The sequence below is a fragment of the Mesoplodon densirostris genome, chromosome 1 (assembly GCF_025265405.1).
Source record: "Mesoplodon densirostris isolate mMesDen1 chromosome 1, mMesDen1 primary haplotype, whole genome shotgun sequence".
NCBI lineage: Eukaryota > Metazoa > Chordata > Mammalia > Artiodactyla > Ziphiidae > Mesoplodon > Mesoplodon densirostris.
Window position 1 is genome coordinate 76,717,095 of NC_082661.1, and position 20,391 is coordinate 76,737,485.

Genomic DNA, 20,391 nt, shown 5'->3' on the forward strand with positions numbered 1-20,391 from the left:
GTTGAAGCATTACATTCCTGTTGGGAAAAAGGTAAGGAAAGCAGTAAAATATATTTTATGAGAAGCCTTGACATTTAAGCAGAGAAGAAGATATGAACCACTCTAGATTCCTGAATGTAGATTCCAAATGTGCCAGTTATAGGTTTCCTTTTTTACTTTCATGTTTGTTCCTACTTGATTTGAGTTAGTATACTTTGCCTCTTTTATGCTTGATAATTTTGAGAAAAGTAGCTATACTGGGTTTCTGATTAGGGAGTTTTAATATTTTGTTATTGTTATTTTTAGGTTTTTTACATTTGGATTGGAAAAAGCTGTGACAGTAACTTTATAGAGGATGTGCTCGGGTATCCGAATTTTGCATCAATACCACAGAAAATGGTCAGTGGATTTTGTGTACTTGTTTAAAATTTTTTGTGTGAGATAAAATTCCCTTGAGTCACATTTTAACCATTTTAAAGTGTACAGTGCATTCGTTCTTAGTATATTCACAATGTTTACAACCATTTCCAGTATCTAATTTCAGAGCATTCACCTCAAAAAGAAACCTATATCCCCCAGTTATTCCTTTCTTTTTTTTTAATTTTTGAATTTTATTTTATTTTTTTATACAGCAGGTTCTTATTAGTCATCAATTTTATACACATCAGTGTATGCATGTCAATCCCAATCGCCCAATTCATCCCACCACCACCACCACCCCCCTGCCGCTTCCCCACTTGGTGTCCATACGATTGTTCTCTACATCTGTGTCTCAACTTCTGCCCTGCAAACTGGTTCATCTGTACCATTTTTCTAGATTCCACATACATGCATTAATATACAATATTTATTTTTCTCTTTCTGACTTACTTCACTCTGTATGACAGTCTCTAGATCCATCCACGTCTCTACAAATGAACACAATTTCGTTCCTTCTTATGGCTGAGTAGTATTCCATGGTATATATGTACCACATCTTCTTTATCCATTCATCTGTCGATGGGCATTTAGGTTGCTTCCATTACCTGGCTATTGTAAATAGTGCTGCAGTGAACATTGGGGTGCATGTGTCTTTTTGAACTATGGTTTTCTCTGGGTATATGCCCAGTAGTGGGATTGCTGGATCATATGGTAATTCTCCTTTTAGTTTTGTAAGGAATCTCCATACTGTTCTCCATACTGTCTGTATCAATTTACATTCCCACCAACAGTGCAAGAGGGTTCCCTTTTCTCCACACCCTCTCCAGCATTTGTTGTTTGTAGATTTTCTGAAGATACCCATTCTAACTGGTGTGAGGTGATACCTCATTGTAGTTTTGATTTGCATTTCTCTAATAATTAGTGATGTTGAGCAGCTTTTCATGTACTTCTTGGCCGTCTGTATGTCTTCTTTGGAGAAATGTCTATTTAGGTCTTCTGCCCATTTTTGTATTAGGTTGTTTTTTTAATATTGAGCTACATGAGCTGCTTATATATTTTGGAGATTAATCCTTTGTCTCTTGATTGGTTTGCAAATATTTTCGCCCATTCTGAGGGTTGTCTTTTCATCTTCTTTATGGTTTCCTTTGCTGTGCAAAAGCTTTTAAGCTTCATTAGGTGTCATTTGTTTCTTTTTGTTTTTATTTCCATTTCTCTAGGAGGTGGATCAAAAAAGATCTTGCTGTGATTTATGTCATAGAGTGTTCTTCCTATGTTTTCCTCTAAGAGTTTTATAGTGTCCGGTCTTAATGTTGGTCTCTAATCCATTTTGAGTTTATTTTTGTGTATGGTGTTAGGGAGTGTTCTAATTTCATTCTTTTACATGTAGCTGTTCAGTTTTCCCAGCACCACTAATTGAAGAGACTGTCTTTTCTCCATTGTATATCCTTGCCTCCTTTGTCATAGATTAGTTGTCCATAGGTGTGTGGGTTTCTCTCTGGGCTTTCTATCTTGTTCCATTGATCTATGTTTCTGTTTTTGTGCCAGTACCATATTGTCGTGATTACTGTAGCTTTGTAGTATAGTCTGAAGTCAGGGAGCCTGATTCCTCCAGCACCATTTTTTTCCCTCAAGACTACTTTGGCTCTTCGGGGTCTTTTGTGTCTCCATACAAATTTTAAGATTTTTTGTTCTAGTCCCATATAAAATACCACTGGTAGTTTGATAGGGATTGCATAGATTCTGTAGATTACTTTGGGTAGTATAGTCATTTTCACAATATTGATTCTTCCAATCCAAGAACATGGTATATCTCTCCATCTGTTGGTATCATCTTTAATTTTTTTCATCAGTGTCTTATAGTTTTCTGCGTACAAGTCTTTTGTCTCCCTAGGTAGTTTTATTCCTAGGTATTTTATTCTTTTTGTTGCAATGGTAAATGGGAGTGTTTCCTTAATTTCTCTTTCAGATTTTTCATCATTAGTGTATAGGAATGCAAGAGGTTTCTGTGCATTAATCTTGTATCCTGCAACTTTACCAAATTCATTGATTAGCTGTAGTAGTTTTCTGGTGGCATCTTTAGGATTCTCTGTGTATAGTATCATGTCATCTGCAAACAGTGACAGTTTTACTTCTTCTTTTCCAATTTTTATTCTTTTTATTTCTTTTTCTTCTCTGATCACCGTGGCTAGGACTTCCAAAACTATGTTGAATACTAGTGGTGAGAGTGGACAGCCTTGTCTTGTTCCTGATCTTAGAGGAAATGCTTTCAGTTTTTCACCATTGAGAATGATGTTTGCTGTGGGTTTGTCGTATATGGCCTTTATTATGTTGAGGTAGGTTCCCTCTCTGCCCAGTTTCTGAAGGGTTTTTATCATAAATCGGTGTTGAATTGTGTCGAAAGCTTTTTCTGCATCTGTTGAGATGATCATATGGTTTTTATTCTTCAATTTGTTAATATGGAGTATCACATTGATTGATTTATGTATATAGAAGAATCCTTGCATCCCTGGAATAAATCCCATTTGATCATGGTGTATGGTCCTTTTAATGTGTTGTTGGATTCTGTTTGCTACTATTTTGTTGAGAATTTTTGCATCTATAATCATCAGCGATATTGGTCTATAATTTTCTTTTTTTGTAGTATCTTTGTCTGCTTTTGGTATCAGGGTGATGGTGGCCTCATAGAATGAGTTTGGGAGTGTTCCTTCCTCTGGAATTTTTTGGAAGAGTTTGAGAAGGATAGGTGTTAGCTCTTCTCTAAATGTTTGATAGAATTCACCTGTGAAGCCATCTGGTCCTGGACTTCTGTTTGTTGGAAGATTCTTAATCACAGTTTCAATTTCATTACTTGTGATTGGTCTGTTCATATTTTCTATTTCTTCCTGGTTCATTCTTGGAAGGTTATACCTTTCTAAGAACTTGTCCATTTCTTCCAGTTTGTCCATTTTATTGGCATAGAATTGCTTGTCGTAGTCTCTTAGGATGCTTTGTATTTCTGCGGTGTCTGTTGTAACTTCTTTTTCATTTCTAATTTTATTGATTTGAGTCCTCTCCCTCTTTTTCTTGATGAATCCGGCTAATGGTTTATCAATTTTGTTTATCTTCTCAAAGAACCAGCTTTTAGTTTTATTGATCTTTGCTATTGTTTTCTTTATTTCTATTTCATTTATTTCTGCTCTGCTATTTATGATTTCTTTCCTTCTGCTAACTTTGGGTTTTGTTTGTTCTTCTTTCTCTAGTTCCTTTAGGTGTAAGTTTAGATTGTTTATTTGAGATTTTTCTTGTTTCTTGAGGTAGGCTTGTATAGCTATAAACTTCCCTCTTAGAACTACTTTTGCTGCATCCCATAGGTTTTGGATCATTGTGTTTTCATTGTCATTTGTCTCTAGGTATTTTTTGATTTCCTCTTTAATTTCTTCAGTGATCTCCTGGTTATTTAGTAACGTATTGTTTAGCCTCCATGTGTTTGTCTTTTTACATTTTTTTCCCTGTAATTCATTTCTAATCTCATAGCGTTGTGGTCAGAAAAGATGCTTGATATGATTTCAATTTTCTTAAATTTACTGTGGCTTGATTTGTAACCCAAGATGTGATCTCTCCCGGAGAATGTTCCATGCACACTTGAGAAGAAAGTGTAATCTGCTGCTTTTGGATGGAATGTCCTATAAATATCAATTAAATCTATCTGGTCTACTGTGTCATTTAAAGCTTCTGTTTCCTTATTTATTTTCATTTTGGATGATCTGTCCATTGGTGTAAGTGAGGTGTTAAAGTCCCTTACTATTATTGTGTTACTGTCAATTTCCTCTTTTATAGCTGTTAGCAGTTGCCTTATGTATTGAGGTGCTCCTATGTTGGGTGCATATATATTTATAATTGTTATATCTTCTTCTTGGATTGATCCCTTGATCATTATGTAGTGTCCTTCCTTGTCTCTTATAACATTCTTTATTTTAAAGTCTATTTTATCTGATATGAGTATTGCTACTCCAGCTTTCTTTTGATTTCCATTTGCATGGAATATCTTTTTATATCCCCTCACTTTCAGTCTGTATGTGTCCCTAGATCTGAAGTGGGTCTCTTGTAGACAGCATATAGATGGGTCTTGTTTTTGTATCCATTCAGCAAGCCTGTGTATTTTGGCTGGAGCATTTAATCCATTCATGTTTAAGGTAGTGACCATTTTCTTAATTGTTTTGGGTTTGTTTTTGTAGGTCCTTTTTTCTCTGTGTCTTCCACTTAAAGAAGTTCCTTTAGCATTTGTTGTAGAGCTGGTTTGGTGGTGCTGAATTCTCTTAGCTTTTGCTTGTCTGTAAATCTTTTGATTTCTCCATCGAATCTGAATGAGATCCTTGCCAGGTAGAGTAATCTTGGTTGTAGGTTCTTCCCTTGCATCACTTTTTAAGTATATCATGCCACTCCCTTCTGGCTTGTAGAGTTTCTGCTGAGAAATCAGCTGTTAACCTTATGGGATTTCCCTTGTATGTTATTTGTCGTTTTTCCCTTGCTGCTTTCAATAATTATTCTGTGTCTTTAATGTTTGCCAAGTTGATTACTATGTGTCTCGGTGTGCTTCTCCTTGGGTTTATCCTGTATGGGACTCTCTGTGCTTCCTGGACTTGGGTGGCTGTTTCCTTTCCCATGTTAGGGAAGTTTTCGACTATAATCTCTTTCGAATATAATCAAATATTTTCTCTGGTCCTTTCTCTGTCTCTTCTCCTTCTGGGACCCCTATAATGCAAATGTTGTTGCATTTAATTTTGTCCCAGAGGTCTCTTAGGCTGTTTTCATTTCTTTTCATTCATTTTTCTTTATTCTGTTCCGCAGCAGTGAATTCCACCATTCTGTCTTCCAGGTCACTTATCCATTCTGCCTCAGTTATTCTGCTATTGATTTCTTCTAGTGTAGTTTTCATTTCAGTTATTGTATTGTTCATCTCTGTTTGTTTTTTCTTTAATTCTTCTGGGTCTTCTAGATACAACATTTCTTGAATCTTCTCGATCTTTGCCTCCGTTCTTTTCCCGAGGGCCCGGATCATCTTCACTATCATTATTCTAAATTCTTTTTCTGGAAGGTTGCCTATCTCCACTTCATTTAGTTGTTTTTCTGGGGTTTTATCTTGTTCCTTCATCTGGTACATAGCCTTCTGCCTTTTTATCTTGTCTATCTTTCTGTGAATGTGGTTTTTGTTCCACAGGCTGCAGAATTGTAGTTCTTCTTGCTTCTGCTCTTTGCCCTCTGGTGGATGAGGCTATCTAACAGGCTTGTGCAAGTTTCCTGATGGGAGGGACTGGTGATGGGTAGAGCTGACTGTTGTTCTGGTGGGCAGAGCTTAGTAAAACTTTAGTCCACTTGACTGCTGATGGGTGTGGCTGGGTTCCCTCCTTGTTGGTTGTTTGGCCTGGGGCGACCCAACACTGGAGCCTACCTGGGCTGTTCGGTGGGGCTAATGGCAGACTCTGGGAGGGCTCACGCCAAGGAGTACTTTCCAGAACTTCTGCTGCCAGTGTCCTTGTCCCCACGGTGAGCCACAGCCACACCCGCCTCTGCAGGAGACCAACACTAGCAGGTATGTCTGGTTCAGTCTCCCTTGGGGTCACTGCTCCTTCCCCTGGGTCCTGATGCGCACAGTACTTTGTGTGTGCCCTCCAAGAGTGGTGTCTGTTTCCCCCAGTCCTGTTGAAGTCCTGCAATCAAATTCTGGTAGCCTTCAAAGTCTGATTCTCTAGGAATTTCTCCTCCCGTTGCTGGACCCCCAGGTTGGGAAGCCTGATGTGGGGCTCAGAACCTTCACTCCAGTGGGTGGACTTCTGTGGTATGAGTGTTCTCCAGTCTGTGAGTCACCCGCCCAGCAGTTATGGGCTTTGATTTTATTGTGATTGCGCCCCTCCTACCGTCTCATTGTGGCTTCTCCTTTGTCCTTGGATGTGGTGTATCTTTTTTGGTGAGTTCCAGTGTCTTCATGTCGATGATTGTGCAGCAGCTGGTTGTGATTCTGGTGTTCTCGCAAGGAGTGAGAGCACGTCCTTCTACTCCGCCATCTTGGTTCCTAATCCCAGTTCTTCCTTTCTATTTTCCCTTGGCAACCACTAGTTTACTTTCTATCTCTACGGATTTGCCTGTTCTGGACAATTCATATACAGTATATGGAATCACACAATATGCAGCCTTTTGTGTTTGACTTCTTATACTTCTCACAGTGTTTTAAAGGTTCATCCATGTTGTAGTATGTATCAGTAGTTCATTCTTTTTTTTTTTTTTTTGCGGTACACGGGCCTCTCAGTGCTGCGGCCTCTCCCGCTGCGGAGCACAGGCTCTGGACGCGCAGGCTCAGCGGCCATGGCTCACGGCCCCAGCCGCTCTGCGGCATGTGGGATCCTCCCGGACCGGGGCACAAACCCGTGTCCCCTGCATCGGCAGGGGGACCCTCAACCACTGCGCCACCAGGGAAGCCCCATTCTTTTTTATGACTAAATAATAGTCCATTGTATGAATATACCACATTTTGTTTATCCAGTAATCTGTTCATGGGCATTTGGGTTTTATTTCTACTCTGGGGCTGTTGTGAATAGTGCTGCCATGAACAGTTCATGTAGAAGTCTTTGTGTGAACATCTGTTTTCAAGCTTTCTTGAGTATGTAACTAGGAGTGGAATTGCCGGGTCATATGGTAAACTCTAAGTTTAACTTTTTGAGCAACTGCCAAACTGTTTTCCAACAGCTTTAACTTCTCTAATTGAAATTATTTTGCTGATAATAAACATAATCTTTTCAGTAGGCCTTTACTGTATGTGTGTTAATACCAAAGAAATATGATTCTGAAAGCAGTTCTCTATACTTAATGGAAAAGGCCTACCTTATTTTAAATATATCCTTTCTCCTAAATGAATATAAATTCAATGTGATTCTTACCACATTCACTGTTTATTTTTTTAAATTTGACACATTAATCCCAGAGTTCATTTCTAAGACTCAACAAATGAGGATAATTAGGAAAAGTTTGAAAAGAGAGAATACTATCAGCAGCGGGGAAAGCACGTGAAAAACAGGTCCTGCTAAATAAAATAGTAAACTTTATTTTATAGCTGTATTTATGCACAGTGATAGTGGCACAATAAACATATCAGTAGAACAGAACAGAATACAGAAATGAATCTAATTCATGAAAAATAGAATGCGGTAAAGATTGCATTTCAAATCACTGAAAAAATGGAATATTAGAAAAATAGTATTTATTATATTAAAATGGGTAAGGCCTTTGTAAGTCAGTGGTAGAAAAGGCTAAAGAATCTGAGAGCATAAAAATAAAACATTTCTATCTGGTAAAATAAATAAAGCCAAAAGACAACCAAATCAGAAGATTATCGGTAACTCACATGACTGGAAAGGGGCTTATTTCTCTAGGATAAGAAGTTCTTTTACAAATCTTTTAAGAAAAGGACATCTCAGGGCTTCCCTGGTGGCGCAGTGGTTAAGAGTCCGCCTGCCGATGCAGGGGACAGGGGTTCGTGCCCTGGTCTGGGAAGATCCCACATGCCGCGGAGCGGCTGGGCCCGTGAGCCATGGCCGCTGAGCCTGCGTGTCCGGAGCCTGTGTTCCACAACGGGAGGGGCCACAACAGTGAGAGGCCCGCATACCGCAAAAAAAAAAAAAAAAAGAAAGAAAGAAAAGAAAAGGACATCTGCACTCCCTTAAATAAGAAAAGAAAAATGAGGAATAATTTGAACAGGCAATTCATGGGCAGAAAATATAGTAGTGGCCATATGAAACAGTGTTCAACTTCATTTGTAATTAAGAAAACAGAGTAACAGCATAGCATTTCTTTCATTTATCAGATTTTTGCCAGCTGGTAAAAATTTTTTTAATTTGATAACAGGCAGTAATGCAGAGGGAATAGGTCAACGGGCCTGTCAAATACTATTGATTGGACTCTACATTTACACAGTCTTTTGAAGGGTCATTTAACAATATCTGTTCAAATTAAAATCACACAGTGTATGAAACAGTAAATTATTTACTCCTAAGAATATATCCTATAGGTATATTCATGGAAGTATTTATATGTACACATATACTTGTAGCATTAAATAAGTAATATCTATGCATCTATTCAAAAGAATACAACCTGAAGAGAGAATAATGTGCAAAATATAAACTTTTTAGGTATCTAAAATAGTCTTGCATATAGTGTTTAAATATATTTACACATTCACACTATTCTTTAAAATTCCTTGCCCTTAAATTTTAAGGACTAAAGAAAACATACAATTTCCTAAGAATGCCTATTATTAGAATAGGGTATAGCGTATAGTTGTTTATAAGTGAAGTTGGAGCTTAGTGATAGCCCCCTTCTCTTGAATACTTCCTTTAGAAGAAACATACAAAGTGTAACACAATATACATGAAATACTAATCATTGTGTATGTTTTATTGACTTGTCTGGAAAAAAGTATAATATTCAGGTAAAATGTCAGTCACGTACTTATCATTAAGTATATCTTATGACTTAGAAAAATATAAATAGATTTATCAACAGTGTAAATTTCATATATTTGTTTGCTGCTGTTTGGGCTGGGAATCGAGTGCTGGCAGTTGGTTGGTGATAGTGGCAATCATGATTGAGTCCTAACACTACCTAAGTCTATGAGAAAGGAAATAATCTCCTAATTACATTTTTTACCAGACACATCTTCCAGAGCTAGACACCCTTTCATCAGAAAGAGCTAGATCCTTTATAACCTGGCTTAGAGACAACAGACCATTAAACCCAATTCTTCACGTGGTAAAGTAAGTACTTCTATAACTTAATTATGAAATTGTCTTATCCTGTCCAATCTATGTGAAATTGTTTGTCTTCAAAAGCAAATTTTAGATAATAATATCAAAATACATTCTAGTGGTAGAATGCTATTACTTGATTAACATCCCCTATTCATTTTCAAGTCCCTATGAATTAGTAATTTTTTTAATAAGTATAAGTATTCTTTTTAATAGTATGCATTATAGATAAAAACTCCTTTTTCTTCTTCAGAGATGAGAGTCCTGCCAAAACAGAATTTTTTCAACATTTGATTGAAGACCGGACAGAAGCCGCATTCTCTTACTATGAATTTTTGCTTCACGTTCAGCAGCAGATTTGTAAGTGAAGTGGAATAAAATTGAATAAGAAGAAAAACGTCTATAACCTAGGTAAAGCGTAATCTGTCAGAGAAGCACATAGGAAATTTGAAATGTAGGCATTTGTTGTTACAAGAGACAATGTGTAGCATAGCACCTGGTCTGAGGCTTTGGCAAAAGGTAAAGAGGAAGAAAGAACTTGACAGACTTTCTTCATCCTAAATTAATGGTAATGATGATGCTGTTTCGCGAAGTATATTTTGAATTGGTTTCCACACATTTCCAGTAGTGCAGCAGTACAGTGCTCTGTTCATTGCAAGCCGGCAAACTTATGTAGTTATGTGGGATGATATGTCATAATGTAATATTAGATAAATTCCCTTTTCTTATAATTAATATAACATTTCTGGACTTGAACTCTGACAAGAGATGCCAAAAGGCAGTGGTACCGTGTTATTTGTTTATATGAATTACTTTTTAACAAGGAATGATTCATATTCATTAAATGAATTCAATATTTTCCCTGTAAAAACAATAGTTTCAGTACATGAACTATAGAAAAAAATATATATATAATGTACATAAATGTTACATTTGTAAAGAAAATGTAAAAATGTAACTACAGAATATGAATTGCTTAAACTGTGCTGCATTGGTGGATGACAACTCTTTTGGTGGCAGTTAGAGAATGAGGTTGACTAATGCATATTACGAATTGAGTCCACAAAAGAAACACAAAACTCTTTGTAATTCTGTTAAATCTTTTATGTGGATTTATTTATGATCAGCCTACTAATTAAAAATATTTTGCTTGACAATATGGCTTGGTGTTTGTGTGTTTGTGGTAGGGGAGAGTTGGTGGTATTTTTACATATAGGATGTATTGAATTTATTGCTTGGGGAAACACAATGATACCACATTTCACTAGGTAATATATGTGAATATGTTTTCATTAATTTGTGGACATTATCAAATACTTTTTCTGTTTGTATTCTAAAAAAACACTACTTTCAAAACACATATGATTATTGACTAATCATAACCTTAATTTGTTTTTCTTGGTTAAATTAGGCATTTTTTCCTGCACATGCATAGCAAGAAAATTTTTATAACGTTGTGACTATCCTGTTGAATTGACTTTAAGATTACCATCTTGAACTTTGAGAGTGATTTTATTCTGATGGAAAAAAAAACACCTCATTTACTAACAGCTTATTTACTGTAAAAACTGTTCATGATCCATTAGCTTGTAAATAAAATTTTATTATAAACACTGTAAAAGTCCCATTGATGAACTTTGGAAGGAAAAAGGCCCTCGATGTGCGTGGTGAGTGATTTCTACCGGTTTGTGTTTGGTGGATGGATCAAATAAAAGAAAATAGTTTGGAGGTCCTGTTGAGGGCAGAGAGCTGTTAGGGTACGGATACCAGAGGGAATGAGCTGGAAAGATAGGAAGTGGTGGTCAGGATATGAGATGCTTGAAATTGAGATTTGAGGGAAGTTTCATCTGGATGTCTACAAATGAGGAGCCGAGGGATGCCTCCCTGGGGTTTGAGATCAGAAACAGCCACCTTGAAAGGCCTTGTCCTCTGAAGACGGCCAGACTCCAGTTAGAGAATGTGAAGACTGACATCAGCAAGAACATAGGCATGAGGAGATTGGTCCTCCTGGGGAGTAGACAGATAATCATCCTCATCACCTCCTGTGCAGCAAGTCTCTGGCCATTGGTTTTGTGAGGCAGGAAGTTGACAAGAGGAAGGGGCATGCTTACCAGGAGCTCTCGGAGCCCCTTTTCAACTAATTGAAACTGTCATTAAAGTCGGCAGTTTAAGAGTATCCCAGGTGATGTGAAAATCTCCTAATCCCTTACTAGAACCATTGTTTAATAGGAACATTCAATTTGGTTTATAGTTTACATACTGCTCTTAAAGAATATATCCATAGCACAAATCAAGTGCATTGATGGAAAAAGAATTCTATTTTTTATTCATACATTAATATATGTGTGCTAAAACCTATTTGAAAGCCATTTATAGCTTGAATCTGTTGTAGTCAACCCATGAGGCTATAAAATACACATATTAGCAAAGTGTTGTTAAGAAACCTATGAGTCCTCTATTCAAAGTAACTTTTGAAGACACTAAAAATTCTTATAAAGGCCAAAAGAAGATGAAAACTAACGAAGCTGAAAACAACACTGAAGATGTTTAGGTGGAATTGCTAATCACTGAAAGAAGACAGTTTAAGATTTTTTTTAAAAAACACCTTATTCTTTGGCACATGAAAGAGAGACCTCCTGAAAAATAAAAATAGTAGGTAGATATTTTATGAATCACTCATCTTTTATCTCTAAACTCAGAGATGGAATCTGCATCAACCAAAAAATTGGGTATCCTCTTCCTCCTGCCTTCTTGTAATACCTATGAGCAGCAGAGAAGTTAGTCTCGATTAGGAGACACAGAGGCTGTTAACGCGTTGCCTTCTCATGGGTCATAAGCTGATCCAAAAATGAAAGCCCTTTCTTTAGTTCCCATTAGTAAACAATGCACAGTTTTGTAGATTTTCATGTCAATTTTGGGGCCAAAAAGCATTGCTTACCAGTAACCCACTAAATGAGTTGTTACAGATTGCTAAATTGGTAGTCACAAATGAAAATCACTGTTTTATTAAAGATCACTTGACACTCTACTTCTGTTCTCCTAAGAAACCTGGTTCCTGTGCAAGTTTGTAATTTTGCAAAAACTCCCCAAAGTGTGTGTATACAGATAATTGGGTCGCCACCTCCTCGGGGGCTTCTTGGGTGAAATCTGAAACGTCTCCACATATGCAGAGGGCAGGGAGAGGCCGAAGAAAGAGGCAGCCACTCCAGATTGGTAGGTGGCAGTTTTAATAAGCAAGGGAACTTACTTACAAGGCTTGCCTTGGGTGGCCACAAAACCAGTAGGACTCCACACCTACCTGCCAGAATCTTAAAAGTTTATATAGAGACCTTAACTGGCTTCAGTCACGTACACGGTCCAGGGAGCCTCAACACCGCATTTATGTTTCAAGACTGGATCCTTGGAGCAGGTGCTGGGAGCAGGGAAAGCAAGCAGAATACAGAATCCAAGGATAGGGGAGCGGGTGGGGAGCCTCCAGGTGCCAGGGTTAACTGGCAGTCACGTCTTTTTGATGGCCTCCTCCAGTGACAGGTGCTATGCCACAGACAGTCTGTCAGACAATGGACAGAAACTACCCTACAGCTGGTGATCAGTCAGTTTCTTATGAGTGCATCATCGCTGCTCGGACATGTTCATGGTTTTTGTGACTATTTTTGTTTTTCAGGTACCTATTATTTTAGCTCAGTAGCCAATTAATTTGTTGATAATTTGATTAGGGTGTAGTGATGTATATGCTTATTTTTATACTCTAATTGTCTAAAACTAGATTCTAAACTATACTTTCTGGTAAACGTAAAATGATTATACTCTCATTGTTAAAACAAATATGTATAACCTACCCTTCTACCTTGCTTATACACTCACTTTTAAAATATATATATTTTTTTATTTATTTATTTGGCTGCACTGGGTCTAAGTCGCAGCACGTGGGCTCCTTAGTTGTGGCATGCAAACTCTTAGTTGTGGCATGCATGTGGGATCTAGTTACCCGACAAGGGATCATACCTGGGCCCCTTGCACTGGGAGCGTGGTGTCTTATCCACTGCGCCACCAGGAAACCCCTGTACCTTGCTTGTAACACTTTATTGATGATGTGGCTGGTACATGTGTGCTAGTTTAAGTAATTTGTAAATATAATTATTAGGTTCTTTTAAAATTAATAGGCTATGGCTTTATAATATTAAATCATGGTTAAGCCTATTCTTCTCTTTAGAAATAAATAAAAAGCAATTTGTATATGTTTCTCTCAATTCTTTATTACATTGAAATTTACTTTAGGTCAGGGATTTTACCTTGAGTCTTTTTAGTACTTCTTGTCTCCCAACTCACATATCCCCAAGCTCCTGTCCTTGTATAGCTACGTAATAGAAACATGTTAAGTTAATTTAGTGGAAAACTTACTAGCCTTTCTTACAATGGAGTCATTTCAGAATGACCCTTGGGAAAGCTGTAAAACACTGTACTAGTTTGGAAAGCCTGTCCCATTTTTAATGAAATTTTTATGGAATTTTTTCTATATTCCAATTTCTTTCAAATCCTGCTCTTTGGGGACTTAACGTTTTATGACTTGCATAGTAACAATAGGAAAGACCTATTAATATGTGCGTCCTATTGAAACCTGAGTGATTTTACTAGAATGAAAGATACTGTGCCTCTAGACTATCTCTTATTATCAGAAACTGATAGGTAATTATTTGCAGAGTCAAGAATAACAGGGAGGCGGAGAGATGAAGGAATAAGATGTTTAAGCAAGAAAGGTCAAAGCTTAAAGCTGAGTTATTTAATTAGGACCCTGAGTACTGTGTCCCCAAGCAAATAAGGGGTCTGAAAAGGTGTTTTTCCCCCAAATCTAGTGAACCTAAGTTGTCTTCATAGAACTTACCACAGTCTTTTGAGTGATAGTTTAGGAAGGAATGGGAACCAAAGTGGGATGGAGAATGGGTAGGAACCAGAAGGGTAACTCTGAAAGTAAAAGAAGATTGATTGTACATCACTATAGGGGCTGCCCTTCTTCATGTCCAGGCTTTGCATGTGCAGCTCCCCTTACTTGAAAACCTGTTCGATCCCTTCCTGGCTTCACTGACTGAACCCCACTCTTCCTTAGAACTCAGCCTAAAGATCACCTCCTCCTGGCAGCCTTTCTTGACCACTACTCCCCCTCCTGTGTGTTTCCATAACACCTTCCGCTTTTCTCTGCCATAGCCCTTGTCAGCGTTATCGTTGACATTCTCCTTTAACACAGGAACTATGTTCTCTCTTAAACTAAGGCAAGTGCCTCCCACCCCCATGCCTGGCACATAATAGACATTCAGCAAATGTTTGTTGATTCCGTTTTAAATGATTCTAAGTTAGAGATAAAATGAGTTGAAGATCTGGAAACAGAAGTAAAGAAACAGTCTCTTTTGGATGAAAGAAGAAACATACCATGCTAGATGGAAATTGAAAGAAAACCAGATGGATGGAATGGGAATAGTGCCAGAAGGTGGATATAAACCCCATGAAAATTCAGTGGTTTCTGAAAATCCAGAAACCACCTCTCAGGTTTCTGGAGCTTCAGGCATCTGGAGCATGTTGCAAGATAGCCTCCAAAATGAAAGACAAGTCACTCCCCCCAGGTCACCTTCCACAACACCTCGCACAATGCTTGGTGACTTTTTGGGGTCTTAGAAGCTACATACGCCCCATTTCAATGTGCCACTCTGACCCATTTACCAAGTAACTGGTAAGGCTGCCAATTTGCAGTGCAGTTAGAGCAAGAGAAGGCTCTACAGCAAGGAAGGCTGTGGTGCAAACCGCTCTGCCCCTTGGGCTCTTTTGACCCAGCAAATCTAACTGGAGTGTCTGTGACAAATGCGAATGCCATGTGGGGCTCAACTGGAAATTACAGACCTCTCTAGGGTTCGGGAGCACAGCCATATCTTCTTCAAAAAAAACTTTTATCTCTTTGAGAACAGCTCCTGGACTGCTACTGAGCTGTGCACTGCAAGACGTTGGATGCCCGAAGCGAGTAATAAGATGGCTCATGCCCAGAAGCAGTCTATCACTAAATGTGAACAGGATATAAGGTACCAGACTCAGCTGTCCTGAAGCAAGTTGCATGAGCAGGTGGCTCAGATTCTTACGGCCACTCCTGCTGCATGGCCACCTTCCCTCAGTTCACATCCATGGCCTCATGAGGTATTTCCCTATGATCAGTTAAAGAAGGAAGAAAAAAACAGAGCCTGCTTTTAAGACAAAATTATGGCACCAACTGGACTGCTGTAGGACTAGTCTAGTGGTGAAGGGAAATCTTTGTGGGCAGAACTTCAAGCCATACATTTGTCTAGACAATGAGACTCCTAAGAGATATAGGCCTATACAGCTTCATAGCTAACGGCTAGTTAAATGACCAGGGACTTGGAAGGAAAAGGTTTGGAAACTGGTGACAAAGGTTTAGAGAACAGGTATTCGGATGGATTTCACAGAGTGACACTGTGAAGATATTTGTATTCCACGTGAATGTACACCACAGGGCATCTGCAGTGAAAATTGTCCACCTGATTCAGGTGAGCCATCTGTGAATGTCAGCCTCTTTCCTTAGTCACCCCAGTGTTTGCTCAATGCCTGTGAACAGATTTGCTATACTTGCGAGGATAGAAGCTATGCTTGGGCTAAATACTATGGGCAACCCCTCGCCAAGGCTGAAATGGCTACACTACTGTATTCCTAACCTGTCCTCAGCTGAGACCTACTTTGATTTCTCAATATGGCATTATTCCTTGGGGAAACAAGGCGCCACATGATAGCAGGTTAATTACATTGGACCCTTCCATCATGGAGCAGTTTTTCCTCAGTGGAATAGACACACAGTCTGGGTATAGATTTGCCTACCCTGCCTGTAGCATTTCTGCCAACACCACCATCCATGGGCTTACAGAATTACCATGGGATTTCCACATTGTTTCTGATCAAATAATTCATTTCACGGCAAAAGAAGTGTGGCAGTGGGAATTCACTGGTCTTACCACGACCTGTCACCCCCAAAAGCAGCTGGCCTGATAGAAAGGTGAAGATACAGAGTGACTCTTGATGTACTGTCCTACAGGATGCAACATATGCTTTGATTCCGAAACCAGCATTTTTCTCCCATAGCCAAAGCACAGGCCTGAAAATCAAGATGGGATCAGCATTCCCTCTTAACCTATTCACAGAATTTTAGGGTCTTACTCCCCAAAGGAGCATGCTTCCACCGAGGGACACAATATTGTTCCTACTGAATTGGAAGTTATGACTACCAGCTGACTAGTTGGGGCTCCTTATGCAAGAGTCAGAAAGGGATTTATCCTGAATGTGAATAGGAATTAATTTGCTGCTATATAATGGGATAGGGAGGACTATATCTGGAACCTATAGAATTTTCCAGAGTGCCTCTTAATACTTCTACATTCAAAATTAATGGAATACTGGGAATTCCCTGGTGGTCCAGTGGTTAGGACTCCATGCTTCCACTGCAGGGTTCGATTCCTGCTTGGGGAACTAAGATCCCACAAGCCGCACCGTGTGGCCATAAATAAATAAATAAATAAAACAAGAAAAGAATGTCAGCTTAAAAAAAAAATTTAACGAAATACTACAGGAACCCAGTAAAAGAAGGGGTCACTGATGACATGACTCAAACTCTTCAAAAAATTAAGATTTCTGCCTCCCACTAGGTAAAGAATGCCAACCAACATCCTGTACCGTGCTAAATAGAAATTGGTAAATGATCTGAGAGGTACAATGTGAACAAATTTGAGAGTGAAAAGGAAGAATTCGATTCTAGCCCTGTATCTGTCATGTTATATTAGACCAACTCCAGTAGAAAGAAGTGTTTGAGAGCCAAACAGAACACAATTTGAGCTCTAGTCCCTCTGCTAGCTGTGTGACCTGGGCCAAGTCCCTAAACTCTTCTGAGCCTTAACAGTCCTACTAGAGATGATAATTTTTTTTCTTTAATTAAAAAAATATTTATTTATGTAGGCTATGCTGGGTCTTCATTGTGGTGCACGGGTTTAGTTGTGGTATGTGGGATCTTAGTTCCCTGACCAGGGATTGAACCTGAGCCCCCGGCATTGGGAGCTCGGAGTCTTAACCACTGGACCACCAGGGAAGTCCCTAGAGATGATAGTTCTGTGGTAAGAGTTTTGTGAGAATTATATGGAACAAATGTGTAAAGTTGTACATGTAACAACTGACATAGAGTAAGTACTCAGTAAACGTCAGCCAGTGTCTTGGCAGAATCGCAGCACAACAGTAATCGTAGCAATGATCTGCCCATGTTGAGCCTGCTCTCTGCCCTCGTATCACCAGTGTCAGTTTGCCTCATACCTACCAGTTTCTGCCTTCACTGAAATTCCTCCCTGCTTGAGACTAAGGACCAAAAGTTTTAGTGCTGGCTACTGCCACCTTAACTCCCTTTTTCCTAGGATTCATTTGTTAACCACACTTGTATTTGCTTCAGACCACCCAGTACTGCTGGATATACAGAAGCAAGCAGTCTTTGTCCATTACATCCATCTACCACCAGACTTCAAAATTTGATACTCACCAGAGAGCCAAAATTGTTATGCTGTTTTCTTTGAGATCAAGTTTTAACTTTCTACCTGATAATCTCTTTATTAGGAGAGAGTTATGAATTCTTATGCCTCTGGGCCTTTGAACATGCCGGAGCCTCTGCTAGAAACACATCCTCACCTCTTCATTTGACTAGCTCCCATTCCTCTTCCCGTTATTCATGTGCACTGATGTCAGCCTGACCCTCACCCCGAGCCTACCTGGACCTCCCCGCTAACTGGGACCTTGGGCCCTGGTCTTTTTCCATTTATTCCGCTCTAATTTCTTGTTCTGTTAACTTCCCCACTATGTTCTATGTGGGCAGGAAACTCATCTTTTTCATTCATCACTCTATCATCAGAGCCTTGAACAATATCTGACACACCCTTGTGCACGTATAACCAGAAGTATGTGTGATTTTGTTCTTCTTAAAGTGGTTGAAGTTTTAAACTTACAAGTCCTGTTTTATTTTTCATCCTTTCATTCATTCATGAAATATTTAAGAACCTACTTTGTGACAGGCTCTGTTAGGTGATGAGTTTAGAGCAGTGAACAAAACAGACAAGGTCCCTTCCATCATGGAGCTTGCATTCTAGTTGGGGGAGACAGATAAAAAATAAATATAGGTGATGATGAAATGCTAAGAAGGAAAATAAAGCAGAGTGAGGGCTACAGGCAACGAGTAGGAGGTAGTGCGGCCAGACTTATCTTTTAGGGCCTCGCAGGCTATGGTGAAGCCTTTGGGTTTCATTCTGAAAGGTGTAATGCCTTCAAAGGGCTTTGAACAGAAGGGTGATGTGAACAGGAGACAGCCAGCCAGCCTACCGTAGGAGGCGGAAGAGAACAATTCATGAATAAAGCAGCCCCCAGCATAGTTCAGATGGGACGTGTTTGGATTAAGAGAATGTGAAATTTAGGAATTGACCCTGGCAGCTTGGATCAATTTTTACTTGATCATTCTTTTATTAAACTACTGGTTCCATTTGCTAACACTTCATTTAAGATCTGTTTCATTTACTTTATAAGTAATATTGGTCTGTGACCTGCTTTTATCATGTTTACTTGTTTCATTTTGATATCAGCATTATGCTAGTTTTGTTAAATGAATCGGATAGCTTCCCATCTGTTTTGATGCTTTGGAACAATTCATATCAGTTAGCTAAAGTTTAGGTATATAAGATAGGTATTATCTATTCTGGAAGTTTTGGTTGAACTGGCCCAGTAAGCTCTGGGCTTGGGACACTTTTCCAGGTAGATCATTAAACACTGTTTCAATCTATGACTACTGGTCTCTTCAGGTTCTCTTTGTTGAGCCAAGTTTGGTTTTTATAGTTTTAAATTGATTGATATAAGTAATTACTGGGGGTTAGTTTTTCTATCCTTTCTGTTATGTATATGTATCCCTTCTTTTTTCTTCATCATTCTTGTGTCAGGTTTGTCAGTCTTGGTGCCTTTAAAAAGAAAACAACTTTTGGTTGTATTGACTCAGTCTATTTTGGGGAGAGGTTGCTTTAGAAAAAAGGGTAGAGGAAGTCTGATTCATTTTCTGCTTTTACCTTTATCACTTTCTTCCCACTACATCCTTTAGGCTTATTTTTGCTATTTTTATAGCTTCTTAGATTGTAAGCTTAGTTTACTTTCAGACTTTCTTGTTTTCTAATAAATGCATTTAAGACTATACATTTTCCTGAGTAGTGAACGTTTTGATATTAAGTGTTTTCATTGCTATGCAGTTTTAAAATAGTTCTCAATTTCCACTTATTTCCTACTTAATCCATGAATATTTTTAATAAGTGTGTTATTCAAATTCCAATAGTAGTGATGCTTTACCTTCTAATTTCATGAATAAATCTTATATGTTAGGAAGTTAAAAAACTATTTTTGACATTTCCTCTGAGGCCTGACATACGGTCATTATATTATGAATCTTCCCTACGAGTTTGAAAATAATATGTATTTTCATTTGGGTACTAAGTTCTTTATGACTGTTAAAAATGAAAGCCTAGGAATATTCTTCTCTAGTTACCTCTAGAATTCAATCAGTGTAGGGACCTCCAAGTAGGATGCTCGAGGGGACCCCTCAGCCAGTCTGCCTCTCCACTCTGCAATCCAGTGCTGCTGGCATCTGCAGAGGATATATGAGAAGTTGCTGGATTCAGAAGCTTTTACAAGTAAGACCAGGTGACGTAAATATAAAACTTTTTTCATAAATAAACTTTCCTTCTACCTTGACTGAATCTAGCCCTGTTGCCAATGGTAGGCAAGTGATACCAATGGTAGATAATCCAGTATCGTTACTGGTCAGCCTATCTGTGAAAAACTAAGTTCTCAAATGATAGTTTGAGGACATAAGTGAATAACGTCTTCAAAGGCCAGTTGTATGAAAGTCAATCGGGAAATTTGGGGACCACCTTTATTAGAAGTTAAAGCACAAATCTGGATGTTCATGTCCTCATTAAGGATCTGATGCCAGGCTAAAACTAGGGTGAGGCAACTGAGGTACTTGCCTTGGGCACCAAATTTAAAGGGGCACCAAAAAACTCAGTCATTGAGATAATATTTAAATGTAATATTTTTAAAAATCGAAATTAATGCAAAATATATATGATGAACAGAGTATCAAAATTGAAAATAAAGAAAGGCT

At 38.5% G+C, this 20,391-nt stretch overlaps 1 protein-coding gene across 4 annotated transcripts in view; it reads left to right on the forward strand.

Moving 5' to 3' along the window:
- Positions 1 to 10,524, forward strand: part of SEC24B (SEC24 homolog B, COPII coat complex component) — a 93,909-nt gene extending 83,385 nt beyond the window's left edge. Inside the window, exons 22-24 of one of the 4 annotated variants that reach the window (XM_060104821.1) lie at positions 286 to 378; positions 9,082 to 9,185; positions 9,430 to 10,524. In XM_060104821.1, the coding sequence (XP_059960804.1) occupies positions 286 to 378; positions 9,082 to 9,185; positions 9,430 to 9,544 (312 nt within the window). In that variant the 3' untranslated portion in view covers positions 9,545 to 10,524. The remainder of the gene's footprint in view (positions 1 to 285; positions 379 to 9,081; positions 9,186 to 9,429) is intronic. The other 3 variants (XM_060104814.1, XM_060104835.1, XM_060104829.1) reach the window with 3 other exon arrangements.
- The last annotated feature ends 9,867 nt before the right edge of the window (positions 10,525 to 20,391 follow it).